Raw genomic sequence first — 16,095 nt, 5'->3', positions numbered from 1 at the left:
GCCGCTGGCCATGTAGACTGGCGGACCGCGGTCTGTGACATCATCCCGCTACATTCAGATCACGTTATTAATAGACCATCAAAGATCACGTGATATGTCTGCCCAAATTAAGGCTTCCACCGGCGAGGCCATGGAATAATACACTAAGTAAAACATACTTATTATGATCGTTGCCACTTAATGTGATGAAATGCCGAGTGTTTGGCAGAGTGGGTCTGCTCAAGATAGAATAGAATAATACAAATATCAAATTAACTATTTGTAAAAATAGCTATACAAAAATACAATAAGAAATACACATAAACACAGGGCCGTTGCTACAATTCCTGGGCCCCTAGACAAGATTTACTGATGGGCCCCCCTGCGCTGAATTGTTGACGGGGGGGGTGGAAGGAGCAATTGTTGACGGGGGGGGAGCAATTGTTGACGGGGGGGGGGACGGGGGGGACGACGACGACGACTATGGTAGTACTATGGGCTGGTAGTAAAAAAAATAAAATAAAAAATCGTCATCACCTTTCACCCCTTATCGACGGCCCTGCATAAACACGGAAAGGCCATCCGTAAAGTGGCCGTTTGGTTCATGGTGCCCAGACCTAGTGGTCTGCCTTAAGCTCTAATGAAAGCCGCCCTGGTGTCAACGTGACACATGAACTGGACTGAATCACAATTCAGAGAGCAGTCATCAGTCCCGGTCGTCATCTGTGTGCAGCATATGTCCATGGCAGTGATGGGCTGCTCTCAGAGTTGGCTCCACCCACAGCCCGCTCCCACCCCCCCGTTGCCAGGTAATAAAGCAACCGGCCCACAGACGCAGCGCTGCCGGGGAACCATCAGGACTCGTCTGACGTGTGAGACTCGGTTAGAGATGGATAAGTTAAGACATTAGTTAGAGGTGGTTAAGTTAAGACATCAGTTAGAGTTGGTAAGGGAAGGGTATTAGTATAAAGGTACAAAGGTCCAAGTCAGAGATGCCGCGGTAAGGGTTGGGAGTTTGACTGACCTGCTTTCCACTGTGCTCTGACGTGGCCCCGCCCACTTCTCCTTCCAGTCTCTAATCGCTTGTCTAATTGGCTAACTGGGGCGACCGGGGGTTAGAGCAGGAATAGGTGTGACCCGGTATGACTGCATTGTATGGAATGTATATTAGCCTTGATACTACAATATAATAATAACATACAGTAATAGCTGTATACACACTGCACTGTACAGTTTATAGGCCTTGATACTACATTATGTATAACATACAGTAAATAACTCTATACACACTAAAATACACACTACACTATATGCTATATATAGGCCTTGATACTACATTATGTACACTAACATACAGTAAATACCTGTATACACACTATAATACACACAACACTATAGTAGGCCTTGATACTACATCATGTATACTAACATACAGTAAATACATATCCACACTATAATACACATATACTGTATAATAGGCCTTGATGCTACATTATACTAACACACAGTAAATACCTGTATACACACTATAATAAACACTACACTGTATACAGGCCTTGATACTACATTATTTATACTAACAGTAAATACCTGTATGCACACTATAATACACACAACCATGTATATATTGTATATAATGTATACCATCATACACACTATAAAACAGACTACACTCTATATACTCTATAGGCCTTGATACTACATTATGTATAACATACAGTAAATACCTGTATACACAATATAATACACACACCACTTACACTACACATCTAAACTCAGTGTTTTAACAATATTTGTGTGAGGAGCTAGGGAGTGATAGCGTGTTTATGTTATTGTGACTGTGTGTGTTTGTGAGAAAGAGAGACAGACAGAAAGAGAAAGAGAGAGCGAGAGAGAGAGAGAGAGAGAGAGACATACAGACCGAATGACAGACAGACAGACAGACAGACAGAGACAGACAGACAGAAAGTCAGAGAGAGAGCAAGGAGGAAGGAGGGAGAGAGAGAGAGAGAGAGAGAGAGAGAGAGAGAGAGAGAGAGAGAGAGAGAGAGAGAGAGAGAGAGAGAGAGAGAGAGAGAGAGAGAGAGAGAGAGATAGCAGTTAAGTGAGAGAAATTGACAGTTTGTGTGAGGGAGTCAACTTTTAAGAAAGTTATTAAAGTAATTAAAAGTTGACTGACAGGTTAAATTCAAATTGCCTCGTGATATAAAGGCTCTGGATCTGATGGGGAGGCGTTAAACACACACACACACACACACACACGCACACGCACACGCACGCGCACGCGCTCGTGCGCGTTAGAGATTAACAGATTACCGCCTCGTCGTTTCTGTGGCATTGGACAGTCGCTTTCTCCGGGGGAAAGGAGCCACCAGTCTCCTGAGTCCGGTTCATTTACAAAGGCGTTAGGACCAAACTCTGACCTGCGGGCCCTGACCAGAGGGGAAGGGAACTAGTAGGTGCCACGGAGGGTCGGAGGTCCGACCGCACCACCGCCGCTACAACGGAGCATCTATCGAAGGGAACCTGCGCCTTCTAACGGACCTACCATGGAGAGCTAAAGGGGTCCTCGGCCACGTGGTCCTGTGAAACTAAAACTTTGAGCCACGGAATGAAGTCGAGATAACGTTTGGTTCGGAAGTCTGTTTGTCTGGGCGGGAAACTGCTGAAGGAATAAAACGAGTTTTAAACCGTTGGGGCGTGACGTCATTTGTCAGGATGGCGGAAGAGTACGAGCAGAGTGGCGCGTCTGAGCTGATCAGAGGTATTTCTGAACACACCTGCCCTCACACCTGCCCCACACCTACCCCCAGACCTGCCCCCACACCTCCACACCTCTACACCTACACCTGCCCACCTGCCTCTACACCTGTCGTCCTGCATCTCACCCTACATGCGGTTCACTGGCTGCTAGTCTAAACTTGTACAGACGTCAGTCTCATGGGACGTCCGTCTGTCTCCTCTCCCTGTCCTGAAGGGGCCTTCTGGTCAGACACATGATATTATCCACCGTTAGATCAGACGTCTTTACGCTCTCTTTGTTTATCATGGATGATGCTATTTTAACCTATTGTCTGAGGGCTGTCCGTGTGTGTGTGTTTGCGCTTGTGTGCGCATTTGTCCACACAGACCGTCTGTACTTCGCTACTCTTCTTGTGAAACCCAAGAACACGAGCAGGACTCACTACTTCAGTACAGACGAAGAGTTTGTCTATGAAAGGTAAGAGACAGTACAGAGGCAGGTCATTAAGGAACAGGTAGGGGTTAGACAGTACAGAGGCAGGTCATTAAGGAGCAGGTAGGGGTTAGACAGTACAGAGACAGGTCATTAAGGAGCAGGTAGGGGTTAGACAGTACAGAGGCAGGTCATTAAGGAGCAGGTAGGGGTTAGACAGTACAGAGACAGGTCATTAAGGAGCAGGTAGGGGTTAGAAAGTACAGAGACAGGTCATTAAGGAGAAGGTAGGGGTCAGAGGTCATCTTTCTCAGGAGGCCTACAGGTAGACTGAGGACTTTGGGGAATCTAACCCTGACCTTTCAGCAGGGCGTTGATCCCCTGACCACTAGCCTGTGCGTGTTGATGATTACTGCTCCTGGGCTGTACCAGTAGAGACTTGTAGAGACCAGTAGAGACCAGTCTTAACTTCTTAAGATAGTTACATTAACTTCTCAGATATCATATATGGCAAAAGGTTTAAGCTTTTAATGCTCTAAGCTGCATTGACAGAATTAATACCAGTAAGAGTTGACTTACTTAGTAGTCATCATTTCGTTGTGACTAGTATCACTTTCTTTCTTAGTAATGCAATTCTTCTCAAGTCCCTAATCATTCCTGGCTCATTGCATTGGGGTGTTAATATTATTATTGTCCGCCTGGTCTGTTTGTTGACGTTTCAGTTTCTATGGCGACTTCGGTCCCCTGAACCTAGCCATGCTGTACAGGTACTGCTGCAAGCTAACACAGAAGCTCAAGGTAGGAGACGGCTCATGGTAATGATACCACCACTGCGAGCACTACGGCTACTGCTCAGTATCTATTAAAGCCACAGCTGCTGCTGATGCTACAATTAAAGCTTCTGCTAAGCTCATGATAAATTACTGCAAATGCTACTGCTAATGCTAAGTATTTTGAATTACAGTTTGAATTCTGATGTGATTGATGGATCGATACTATAAATAATAACTCAGTGTAATGATAGGACTTCATAGCACACCCTAGTGTGATTTATGATACTGACTGAGTGTGTCCCCAGTGCCACTCGACGGCAAAGAAGACCCTGGTCCACTACACGGGCTGTGAGCAGAGGAAGAGGGCCAACGCCGCCGTGTTGATCGGTGCCTACGCTGTAAGACCTCTCTCACTTCCTGTCTGTAGGACCTCACTTCCTGACAATCTGACCTCATCGCTCTATAAAAAGACTTCATGTCTGTGTGTGCTGACCTCCTATAGTCTGACTCCCCGTCTATGTGTTGACTTCTTGTATGTGTACTGACTTCCTGTGCAGGTGATCTATCTGAAGAGGAGTCCAGAAGAGGTTTACAGAAGTCTGACATCCAACAGCCAACCCTACCTCCCCTTCAGGTAACACACCCTACCTCAGTACCACACCCTACCTCCCCTTCAGGTAACACACCCTACCTCCCCTTCAGGTAACACACACTACCTCCCCTTCAGGTAATAATAATTAATAATAATGCATTTTATTTATGAGCGCCTTTCTTGACACTCAAGGTCACCTTACAATATCAAACATTCATAAGAACAAACAAGAAACAACAACAACAACATAATAAAACAGTGTACAAGAGAAAAACAATGGGGTCATTCTAGTACCAAGAATTTAACTGACTTAAAGGGAGTCGGCTTGGCTGAATAGATAAGTTAAGGTAAGATTGCTGATGGCCTTGAAAGTGAGAAGCAGGATCTAGTAAATGATGCGATATTTGACGGGGAGCCAATGGAGTTGCTGCAGGACAGGTGTTATGTGACTGATGGAGGGGGTTTTAGTAATGATACGGGCTGCAGAGTTTTGTACCAGTTGTAATTTATGTATGGACTTAGCAGGTAAACCAAAGAGGAGAGAGTTGCAGTAGTCCAGATGCGATGCGACCAGGGTGTGAACCAGAATTTCAGCACTGTTGGGGGAGAGAGATGGGCGCAGGCGAGAGATGTTACGTAGATGGAAGTAAGCTGACCGAGTGACATTATTGATATGGGACTGAAATGATAGGGTGCTATCCAGGATGACATCCCGACTCTTAACCTGGGGAGAGGGGGAAAGTGATGAATTGTCAATGGAGATGGAGAAGTTATTTATTTTAGAGAGGGTGGATTAGGTGCCAATAAGGAGGATTTCAGTTTTATCACAGTTGAGTTTGAGAAAGTTTTGGGAAAACCAGGATCTGATTTCCTGGAGGCAATTGGAGAGGGAGGTGGGAGGGAGGGTCGTGGTAGGTTTGGTGGACAAGTAGAGCTGGGTATCATCTTCATAACAATGTAGCGGAATATTATATTTATGGAAAAAATGGCCAAGAGGGAGGAGATAGATCATGAACAGGAGGGGTCCAAGGACAGAACCTTGGGGTACACCAGAGGAGAGGGGGGAAGAATGGGATCTAAATTTTTTGAGTTGGACAAACTGAGTATGTCCAGACAGATATGATTTAAACCAGTCCAGAGGTGTGTCAAATATTCCAAGAGAGGCTAATCGGTCGATGAGGATGGTGTGGGAAATGCTGTCAAAAGCTGCACTCAGGTCTAGGAGGATCAGGATAGTGAGTAGTCCAGCGTCCGCAGCCATGAGGAGGTCATTGGTTATTTTAACAAGAGCTGTTTCGGTGCTATAGAGTGGGCGAAAGCCTGATTGGAACTGTTCGTAAAGAGTATTGTGAGAGAGGTGATCATGAATCTGAGAGGCAACTGTTTTTTCCAGAATTTTTGAAAGGAAGGGGAGGTTGGAGATTGGGCGGAGATTGTTGAAGTTGCTGGGGTCAGCACCGGGTTTCTTGAGAATAGGGGTTATTGCAGCTGATTTGAGGGGTGACGGAACAGTACCAAAGATGAGAGAGGAATGGATAATTGCAGCTATAAGAGGGGTCAGGGATTGAATGCAACCTTTAACCAGTATTTTTGGGAGAGGATCAAGTTGGCAAGTGGATGGTTTAGATTTGCAGGCAAGGTCAGAAAGTTCAGCAGCAGAGGGGAGGTTGAAGTCAGAGAATGGCAGGAGAAAACTATTCGAAAGCCAGGGGAGGGTAGGATGGTTGAGATCAGGGGGGCTATCGGCTGATGAATTTTGTCAATTTTAGTATTAAAAAATGTCATAATGGAATTACAGGAGTCAGTGGAGTAAAAATGGAGAGGGAGAGAGTCCGGTGGGCGTAGCGTTTTGTGAGCCAGGGAGAATAGTGCTCGAGAGTTTCCAGTACCTAACCTGATTATTTCTGCATAATTGTTGGATTTTGCGTTGGTCAGAGAATCCTTATAGAAGAGGAAATGGGTAATGAACATTTCCTTGTGGATGGTAAGCCCAGTCTTCCTATAGAGGCGTTCCAGTTGGCGACCTATGGCTTTCAGTTGGCGAAGTTCAAGAGTAAACCAAGGTGCAGATGGTGCAAATGAAACAGTCCGTGATTTTAAAGGGGCAAGGGTATCCAGGAGATTGTGAAGGCCACTGTTGTAGTGACTGAGCAGTTCATCAGGGGTGGATGTAAAGTGGATGCTTGGAAGATTAGAAATGCCAGTGTCCAGTGCTGTTGAATCAATGTCCTTGATATTACCAAAATAGATTGTACGGTGCAGTTTAGCTTTGAATAGTGTCAACTTTACATCAAATGAGATTAACATATGATCGGAGATGGGAAGATCAGATGCAGAATAATTAAAAGGAGTGACACCAGAGCAGCAGAGTAGATCCAGGATATGGCCTTACAGGTAACACTACCTCAGTAACACACCGCACCTCAGTAACACACACTACCTCAGTAACACACCCTACCTCAGTAACACACCCTACCTCAGTAACACACCCTACCTCAGTAACACACCGCACCTCAGTAACACACACTACCTCAGTAACACACCCTACCTCAGTAACACACCCTACCTCATTTACACACCCTGCCTCCATAACACACACTACCTCAGTAACACACCCTACCTCAGTAACACACCCTACCTCAGTAACACACCCTACCTCAGTTACACACCCTACCTCAGTAACACACCCTACCTCAGTAACACACCCTACCTCAGTAACACACACTACCTCAGTAACACACCCTACCTCAGTAACACACCCTACCTCAGTAACACACACTACCTCAGTAACACACACTACCTCAGTAACACACACTACCTCAGTAACACACCCTACCTCAGTAACACACCCTACTGAAGAAGTTCATTCTAAATCGAGGTGCAAGTCCTTTTCTTCCAAGAGGGGGGGGGGGGGGTGATACCTCGACTAGATGGCCCCCGACCTTTTGGTCTGAGGGGGGGTCATTAACTAAAAGTTGATAAACTCACACACACACACCCGCATGCACACACACACACACTCACACGCACACACACACACACACACACACACACACACACACACACACGTGTGCGTATTTGTGTATGTGTGGTTGGGTTTGTGTCATTTATCTGTGTGTGTGGTTGTGTATATTTATATGTGTGTGTGTGTGTGTGTGTGTGTGTGTGTGTGTGTGTGTCCAGGGATGCAGCGTTAGGAGAGCAGCGTTACAACTTGACCATTCTAGACTGTCTGAAAGGATACAGCAAGGTAAACACCTTCTAGAATACTGTGACCTCATCAAGGTACCTTCTAGAATACTGTGACCTCATCAAGGTAAACACCTTCTAGAATACTGTGACCTCATCAAGGTAAACACCTTCTAGAATACTGTGACCTCATCAAGGTAAACACCTTCTAGAATACTGTGACCTCATCAAGGTACCTTCTAGAATACTGTTACCTCATCAAGGTAAACACCTTCTAGAATACTGTGACCTCATCAAGGTACCTTCTAGAATACTGTTACCTCATCAAGGTAAACACCTTCTAGAATACTGTGACCTCATCAAGGTAAACACCTTCTAGAATACTGTGACCTCATCAAGGTAAACACCTTCTAGAATACTGTGACCTCATCAAGGTAAACACATTCTAGAATACTGTGACTTCATCAAGGTAAACACCTTCTAGAATACTGTGACCTCATCAAGGTACCTTCTAGAATACTGTTACCTCATCAAGGTAAACACCTTCTAGAATACTGTGACCTGCATAATATACTGTTATATAATAAAGTATAATATAATACAGTAATATCATTCAGTAATATAACCCAGTTTTCTCTGTTCCAGGCGCTGCAGTTCGGCTTCCTTGACTTTGACCACTTTGATGTGGAGGAATACGAACATTATGAGGTAACAGCACTCAGTTACCATGGTGACAGGATGATAAAATACACAATACCATGGTAACTGACTGATAAACTACACGTTACCATGGTGACAGCATGATAAACTACATGATACCATGGTAACAGGCTGATCAACTACACGTTACCATGGTGACAGGATGATAAACTACATGATGCCATGGTAAAAGGCTGATAAACTAGGTGTTACCATTGTGAGAGCATGATAAACTACATGATACCATGGTAACAGTCGAGTTGCCATGGTCACAGGCTGAAAAACTACACGTTATCATGGTCACAGGATGATAAACGTCACTTTACCATGGCAACAGCATGATAAACTACACGTTGCCATGGTCAAATGCTGATAAACCACACAATGTTACAATGGCGACAGCCCTGGTCCAACCTCCTGGTCTCTGATTTTGTTCTCTGGTGGTCCTGGTCTCTGGTGGTCCTGGTCTCTGTTGGTCCTGGTCCTGGTGGTCCTGGTGGTCCTGGTCCCTGGTGGTCCTGGTCTCTGGTGGTCCCTGGTGGTCCTGGTCCCTGGTGGTCTCTGGTGGTCCTGGTCCCTGTTGGTCCTGGTCCCTGTTGGTCCTGGTCTCTGGTGGTCCTGGTCTCTGGTGGTCCTGGTCTCTGGTGGTCCTGGTCCCTGTTGGTCCTGGTCTCTGGTGGTCCTGGTCTCTGGTGGTCCTGGTCTCTGGTGATCCTGGTCTCTGGTGGTCTTTGGTGGTCCTGGTCTCTGGTGGTCCTGGTCCTGGTCTCTGGTGGTCCTGGTCCCTGGTGGTCTTTGTTGGTCCTGGTCTCACGTGGTCCTGGTCTCTGGCGGTCCTGGTCTCTGGTGGTCCCTGGTTGGTCCTGGTCCCTGATGGTCCTGGTCCCTGATGGTCCTGGTCCCTGTCTCTGGTGGTCCTGTTCCCTGATGGTCCTGGTCTCTGGTGGTCCCTGGTGGTTTCTGGTGGTCCTGCTCTCTGGTGGTCCTGGTCTCTGGTGGTCTCTGGTGGTCCTGGTCCCTGATGGTCCTGGTCTCTGTTGGTCCTGGTCTCTGGTGGTCCTGGTCCTGGTCTCTGGTGGTCCTGGTCCCTGGTGGTCTTTGTTGGTCCTGGTCTCACGTGGTCCTGGTCTCTGGTGGTCCCTGGTTGGTCCTGGTCCCTGATGGTCCTGGTCCCTGTCTCTGGTGGTCCTGGTCCCTGATGGTCCTGGTCTCTGGTGGTCCCTGGTGGTTTCTGGTGGTCCTGCTCTCTGGTGGTCCTGGTCTCTGGTGGTCTCTGGTGGTCCTGGTCCCTGATGGTCCTGGTCTCTGTTGGTCCTGGTCTCTGGTGGTCCCTGGTGGTCTCTGGTGGTCCTGATCCCTGATGGTCCTGGTACTGGTCTCTGGTGGTCCTGGTCCTGGTCTCTGGTGGTCTCTGATGGTCCTGGTCTGGTGGTCTGTGCAGCGTGTGGAGAACGGAGACCTGAACTGGATCCTCCCGGGGAAGATCTTGGCCTTCAGCGGACCGCACCCCCGCAGCAAGATAGAGAACGGTGAGCACAAAGGCTACATCCTGTAGCCTACATCCTAGCTAGCTGAACTGTGTGTGTGTGTGTGTGTGCTAGGCTTCCTGTTAGCCTATCTAGCTGAACGGTGTGTGGGCTAGGCTATCTGCTAACCTGCTAGCCTCGCTGACCTGTGTGTGTGCCAGGCTACCAACTAACATGTTAGCCTAGCTGACCTGTGCGTGTTTGTGTGTGTGTGTGCTAGGCTACCTGTTAGCCTAGCTGACCTGTGTGTGTGTGTGTGTGTGTGTGTGCTAGGCTACCTGTTAGACTAGCTGACCTGTGTGTGTGCTAGGCTACCTGTTAGCCTAGATGAACTGTTTGTTTGCTAGGCTGCCTGTTATCCTAGATGATCTGTGTGTGTGTGTGTGCTAGGTTACCTGTTAGCCTAGCTGACCTGTGTGTGTGCTAGGCTACCTGTTAGCCTAGCTAACCTGTGTGTGTGTGTGTGCTAGGCTACCCGCTGCACGCCCCGGAGGCCTACCTGCAGTACTTCCGGCAGCACCGTGTGACCGATGTGGTGCGCCTCAACAGGAAGCTCTACGACGGCCGGCGCTTCGAGGAGGCGGGGCTTCAGCACCACGACCTCTACTTTCTGGATGGGACCACGCCCTCGGACATCATCACCAGGCGCTTCCTGCACATCTGCGAGTCGGCGGAGGGAGCGGTCGCCGTGCACTGCAAGGGTTTGTGTGTGTGTGTGTGTGTGTGTGTTTGAGTGAGTGATTGAGTGAGTGAGTGAGTGTGTGGGTGTGTGTGTGTATCTGTTATTCCAGTGATGATCATTCCAGTAAATATTCTAATAGCCTCACAAATCCAGATTGTGATTAGCCAGGGCCGGGCCAATCACAATCTGATGGATGCTGCTGACGTACCACGTGATGCCTTGCTCTGATTGGCTGTAGGTTTATCCAGAGGCTGGTCGATAGCGCTCCATGGGGATGACCAATGAACAAGTTTGAGAATCTCTCAAAAGAGCCTAAAGTTTTGGAGCCATCACTAGAGACCGCTGGAGAAACAGACTTGGGAGGCTTCAGTGAAACGATAACGTGTAGAGGGCAAATCTTGGAGGTCAACTCTCTCTTTTTCAATCGTCCAATTGCAGCCGGCCTGGGCCGTACGGGCACTCTGATTGGCTGCTACCTGATAAAGCACTACCGCTTCACGGCGGGGGAAACCCTGGGCTGGATCCGGACCTGCAGGCCCGGCTCAGTGATCGGCCCGCAGCAGAGCTACCTGGAGGAGTTAATACATAGCATTTATACACACATATACATTATGATATATATACTGTATATATACAGATAAACATTATGATATATACACACACATATACATTATGATATGTATACACACATATACATTATGATACATACACACACATACATTATGATATATACACACACATATACATTATGATATATACACACACATACATTATGATATATACACACACATACATTATGATATATACACAGACGCATACATTATGATATATAAACACACATATACATTATGATATATACACACACATATACATTATTATATATACACACACATACATTATGATATATACACACACATACATTATGATATAAAAACCAACATATATATTATGATATATACACACACTATACATTATGATATATATATATATATATATACTGGGCTAGATGGCCCCCGACCTGTTGGTCTGAGGGGGGGGTCATAAGGTCAAGTAAAGTGAGGTCAGACAGGATCTGTGGTGGGCTGTGAGTCAACAGGAGGAACATATTACCTTATTTTGATAATAATAATAATATGTGTGTGCATGTGTGTGTGCGCGTGCGTGCATGTCCGTGTGCGTGTGTGTGTACAGGAAGCAGAGCAGCATGTGGGTTCAGGGCGACGTCCATCACTCCAAGCAGAAGGCTCTCCAACAGCGACTCCATCGTCGACGGCAACTACAACTACAACCACAGAGCCCCGCCCCCTCTCCCTCCAGTCAGGAGGTAGTGTCCCGCCTCCTCTCCAGCATGGACCACCTTTCAGTCAAACCCACCCTCTGCAAGTCCTACTCCCTGGACGAGGTAAGGGGGCGGAGTCCTTCAGCACCTCCCTCCACCAATCAAATGGCCGAGTCCCAACAGGAAGTAACCCTCTACCTTCAACACCTGATACGTTTAAACACCAACACATGTGGTCCTGTGTGTGTGCATGTGTGTCTGTGCATGTGTGTCTGTGCATGTCTCTGCGTGTGCGTGTGTCGTGTCCGTCGACACACGCACACGCATGCACGTCTCTGCATGTGCATGTGTGTGTGTCTTTGTGTGTGCGTGTGCATGTGTGTGCGTGTGCTTGTGTATGTGTGTGTGTTTAGGATGAGTGCAGGGAGGCGGGTCGAACTCAGGGAGACAGACTGAGAGCACTGAAGAGCCAGCGCACAGCAAGGTACACCGTGTGTGTGTGTATGTGTGTGTGCGTGCACGTGTGCGTGCGTGTGCGTGGACCAGACCCTGGCTAAGGCGGGCTCCGTGTCTCCTGCAGGTCAATCTTCTCCCCCCCCGCCCACGGCTCCCTGCCGCCCCCCCCCAGGGCCTCCAGAGCCCCGCCCCTCTCCTCCCCCAACAGGCTGGTCCGAAGCCTCTCTGCCTCCTCCTCTCCTCTCAAGAGGTGAGTAACACCTGGAACTGCATTGATCTCTCTCTCTCTCTCTCTCTCTCTCTCTCTCTCGTAAGAGTGAGCTTTTAAAATAATCCCTCTCTCTCTCTCAGCCTGTTCACCTAGCCGCCCGCTTTGATCCACTGTCGTCGTGGCGACGGCACCCTGATCCACCTCACCTGCCCTGCAGGTGTCTGCCCAAGATGTGGGAGGAGCCTGCAGTGGCCACACCCCTTCCACTCCTCAACTGCAGCTGCACTTTATTTACTGTTGCTATGCCGATGTTTTAAGCACCAAAAGTTTGCACCCCCATTGCATCCGCAGTGTTTAACTACTCATACTCACTGTGTCATACTGACTATCTAATACCATCAAAGACCTATATCTATCACTATATGTTCTCTTATTATAAATATCTGTTATATATATAGTCAGGGTGCGATTTGTCAAAACAACAGAGGGAGGGATGTTATTTTTTTGTTTCTTTATCGTTCAAAAATAAGCCATCAACAGCCCTAATTTTTTTTTGTTGAAATTTCAATTTCAACAAATCGCAACCAGTATATAGTGGAAAACTACCATCAAAGACCTATAATTATCCGTCTGTTGTATGTATTGATCATAGTGGTAAACTACCATCATAGACCTATACTTATCACTATCTTTTACCTGTTATGTATTGATCATCAATGGCGATAGCGGTCGGCACGATTTTCAAACATGGAGTCTAACTCCATCATAGTGGACACCTCTGAACACGAGGATTTCTTTACATTAACATTCAGAGCGTTTAACAGACACTCTTATCCAAAGAGACTTAAAATAAACCATTTGTCAGAAGAAGGAGAAACAACAATATATCTCTGTCGGTAAAGTAAGGATGTTCATAGAACCAAGTGCCAAGCTCCAAAATGCTAAGTACTAAAGATATCTAGGATAAGATGCTACACAATGCTAAGTACTAAAGATAGCTAGGATAAGGTCTCGGTGGAAGGTCGGAGCTCATCCTCTCATGAGGTCTGTGTCGTGTTTCAAATACGACGAGGCTCATTACACACTCGTACACAACAACGGTACTAAAGAACACACGCCCCTTCCTTCCTACAACTCATACAATGCTTTGCCTCTGATTCTCTCTTTATAATAATAAATAAATAAAATTTATATAGCGCTTAATATGGTACTCTAAGACGCTTAGAGTATATAGAGCCGTCTGTCCGACCCGGTCTAGATCCTCTGAACTCTCACACTGTCCCAGGAGGGACCGACGCCGCTAGGCTCTACGCTTAAGCTAACACTAGGGGAGGGTTAAAATAAAGACACGGCCATATATGGTCGCCCTTCTTCGAGTGATACGATTATCGATACACTGGCGCCAAATATCAATATAATATTTTTATTTATTTTCATAATTTTTTACAAAGACGAGTAACTGAAAAACTCAGTTTGGACTGTGAAAAAAGACAGAAGTCCAGCACTTTACCTTTTAACGGTCATTTAGTATTCATAGTTAGGCAAACATCGTGATGCATCGTTGTAGGATTGTCTCACAATATATTGATATTGCTGTAGGTCGATATTATTGGTATCGTTGGCCATGTGTCGGGTATCGTATCGGGAGGTAACCTGTGGTTTCCCCGCCTACCGAACCCTGTCTCTGACCCCACCAATGCTAATAGCTTTTACTCTGCATAGAACAGAAGTGAGTTGGTCCACTGAAGTATGGGTGAGCTGAGGGGACCCCCACTGGGTCTCCTGTTCCCATGGAAACGCAATCCAAGCTTGGCTCTCCGCCATCTCCGTGTTGAAGGGAAATACTTTTAAACTTGCTTGAGAGATACGTATTATATTGGAATAAAGAATATGTTTTTCTCTAAACAACAAGCTTTTTGAAGGCGTTATTATTACACAATAGATGTGTTGTGTTTTTTGTCATTACTTTATTATTGTACTGCAAGCTAGTTGTGTTATGCTTATTGTGTTTGTAATTACATAATTTGGCCACTGGGTGAATGATCATATATGCAAGAGACAGAGTTTAACCGAACCACAACATTAATATATGTACAGAACAATAGACAAATATGATAACAAAGGATGAGTGTGATGAGGAACCATCAGTACAACTGGCAGGAGAACGGGAGGGGGGGAGTTATCAAACTCATTCGAGGCAATGCATTGTGAAATGACGCTAGGCTAATTCAGCTACAATGCCTCAAAGTTTAAGCTGCTCTACACATTGGTGGTTGCGAGTGAGGTCCCCCCCTTCAGTGTAAAGCAAAAGCACTATATAATAATAGATCAAATTTATATAGCGCTTTTCCCAGTGCTCAAAGACGCTTCACATCGCTTCATAAGCTAAATCATAAGAATAAAAAAAAAAGCTAAACAAAACAAAAGATGAAAGGTTAAAAGCAAGGGTGTAAAGGTGCGTTTTAAGGGGAGTTTTGAAAGTTGAACGAGTGTTGGCATTGCAGATGTCGTTGGGGAGGGCATTCCAGAGGGCGGGGGCGGCTGCAGCAAAGGCTCTGTCTCCCCAGGACCGGAGGTTGGTCCTGATTGGGTGTAGGAGCTTGACATCGGAGGACCTGAGACAACGGGTAGGGGTATGGCGGTGGAGAAGGTCAGAGAGGTAGAGGGGCGCCAGGTGGTTGAGGCCTTTGAAGGTGATGAGTAGTATTTTGTGATGTGGTCTGAGAGGCGGGTGGATGTGAGTATACGGGCTGCAGAGTTTTGAACATATTGCAGTTTATTAAGTAAGTGTTTTGATGAGCCGTATAGGATGGAGTTACATTAATCAAGACAATCTAGTTTTCATTGTCTGTTTTTGTGGAATCGTGTCTGATTCGTGCAGCTGGTGAGGTGCGCACAAGCGCTTGAGTAAAGACATCACTTGTTGCGCAATCGCTAGAAGGATGACGTCACTAGTTCAAAAGTTTGTTGAAGAACCCTCCAGGGCTGTCTTTAATGCGTTAACCAAGGACCAGTTAATACAGTTGGCTGCCCATTATGGAATCGAACTTCCTTCCACTCGACTTAAAAGTTATGTCGAGTTGGCATTGTGAGCGAAAGGTCTGATTACCGCAGCTGACTATAGGCCTACGTCTGACGAAGAGGATGAGGAAGAACCTCTCGATGATTCAGTTGAGGAGGACCTTAGAAACCCCTCGGTTGCAGACGAAGAGGAAGATCCTCCGCCTCCTAAACCTGCGGCGATGCTGTCTTTTGAGCAGCATAAAGAGTTGCTTCAAATGCAGCTGGATAACAGTAGAATTCGGCATCAGTTGCAGTTAGAAAGGCTCCGCTCCAGTGAGGAGAATGAACGCACACCGAGATCATTAGAACACCAAAAGCTAGAGCTTGGTAGAGCAGGTCCTAAGCTCGATATAGCAACTAGTCTATGCTTGCTTCCTCACTTTAATGAGAAAGACGTTGATACATTTTTTGTTCTGTTTGAGCGAGTGGCTGATACACAAGACATGCCTGATACACACCGTGCGCTTATGC

At 46.5% G+C, this 16,095-nt stretch overlaps 1 protein-coding gene across 1 annotated transcript; it reads left to right on the top strand.

The window, feature by feature from the left end:
* Positions 1 to 2,267: 2,267 nt before the first annotated feature.
* On the top strand, positions 2,268 to 14,472 carry LOC132462953 (dual specificity protein phosphatase CDC14AB-like). Its single transcript, XM_060058751.1, has 14 exons — positions 2,268 to 2,743; positions 3,109 to 3,199; positions 3,877 to 3,952; positions 4,233 to 4,325; positions 4,485 to 4,561; positions 7,703 to 7,769; positions 8,354 to 8,416; positions 9,849 to 9,936; positions 10,404 to 10,634; positions 11,054 to 11,192; positions 11,807 to 12,017; positions 12,308 to 12,378; positions 12,475 to 12,600; positions 12,702 to 14,472. Exons 1-14 carry the CDS (start codon positions 2,698 to 2,700, stop codon positions 12,712 to 12,714), a joined length of 1,392 nt encoding a protein of 463 aa, XP_059914734.1. The 5' UTR covers positions 2,268 to 2,697; the 3' UTR covers positions 12,715 to 14,472.
* Positions 14,473 to 16,095: the final 1,623 nt, after the last annotated feature.

The sequence above is a fragment of the Gadus macrocephalus genome, chromosome 8 (assembly GCF_031168955.1).
Source record: "Gadus macrocephalus chromosome 8, ASM3116895v1".
Taxonomy (NCBI): Eukaryota; Metazoa; Chordata; class Actinopteri; order Gadiformes; family Gadidae; genus Gadus; species Gadus macrocephalus.
This window is presented reverse-complemented; position numbering and strand designations above follow the sequence as displayed.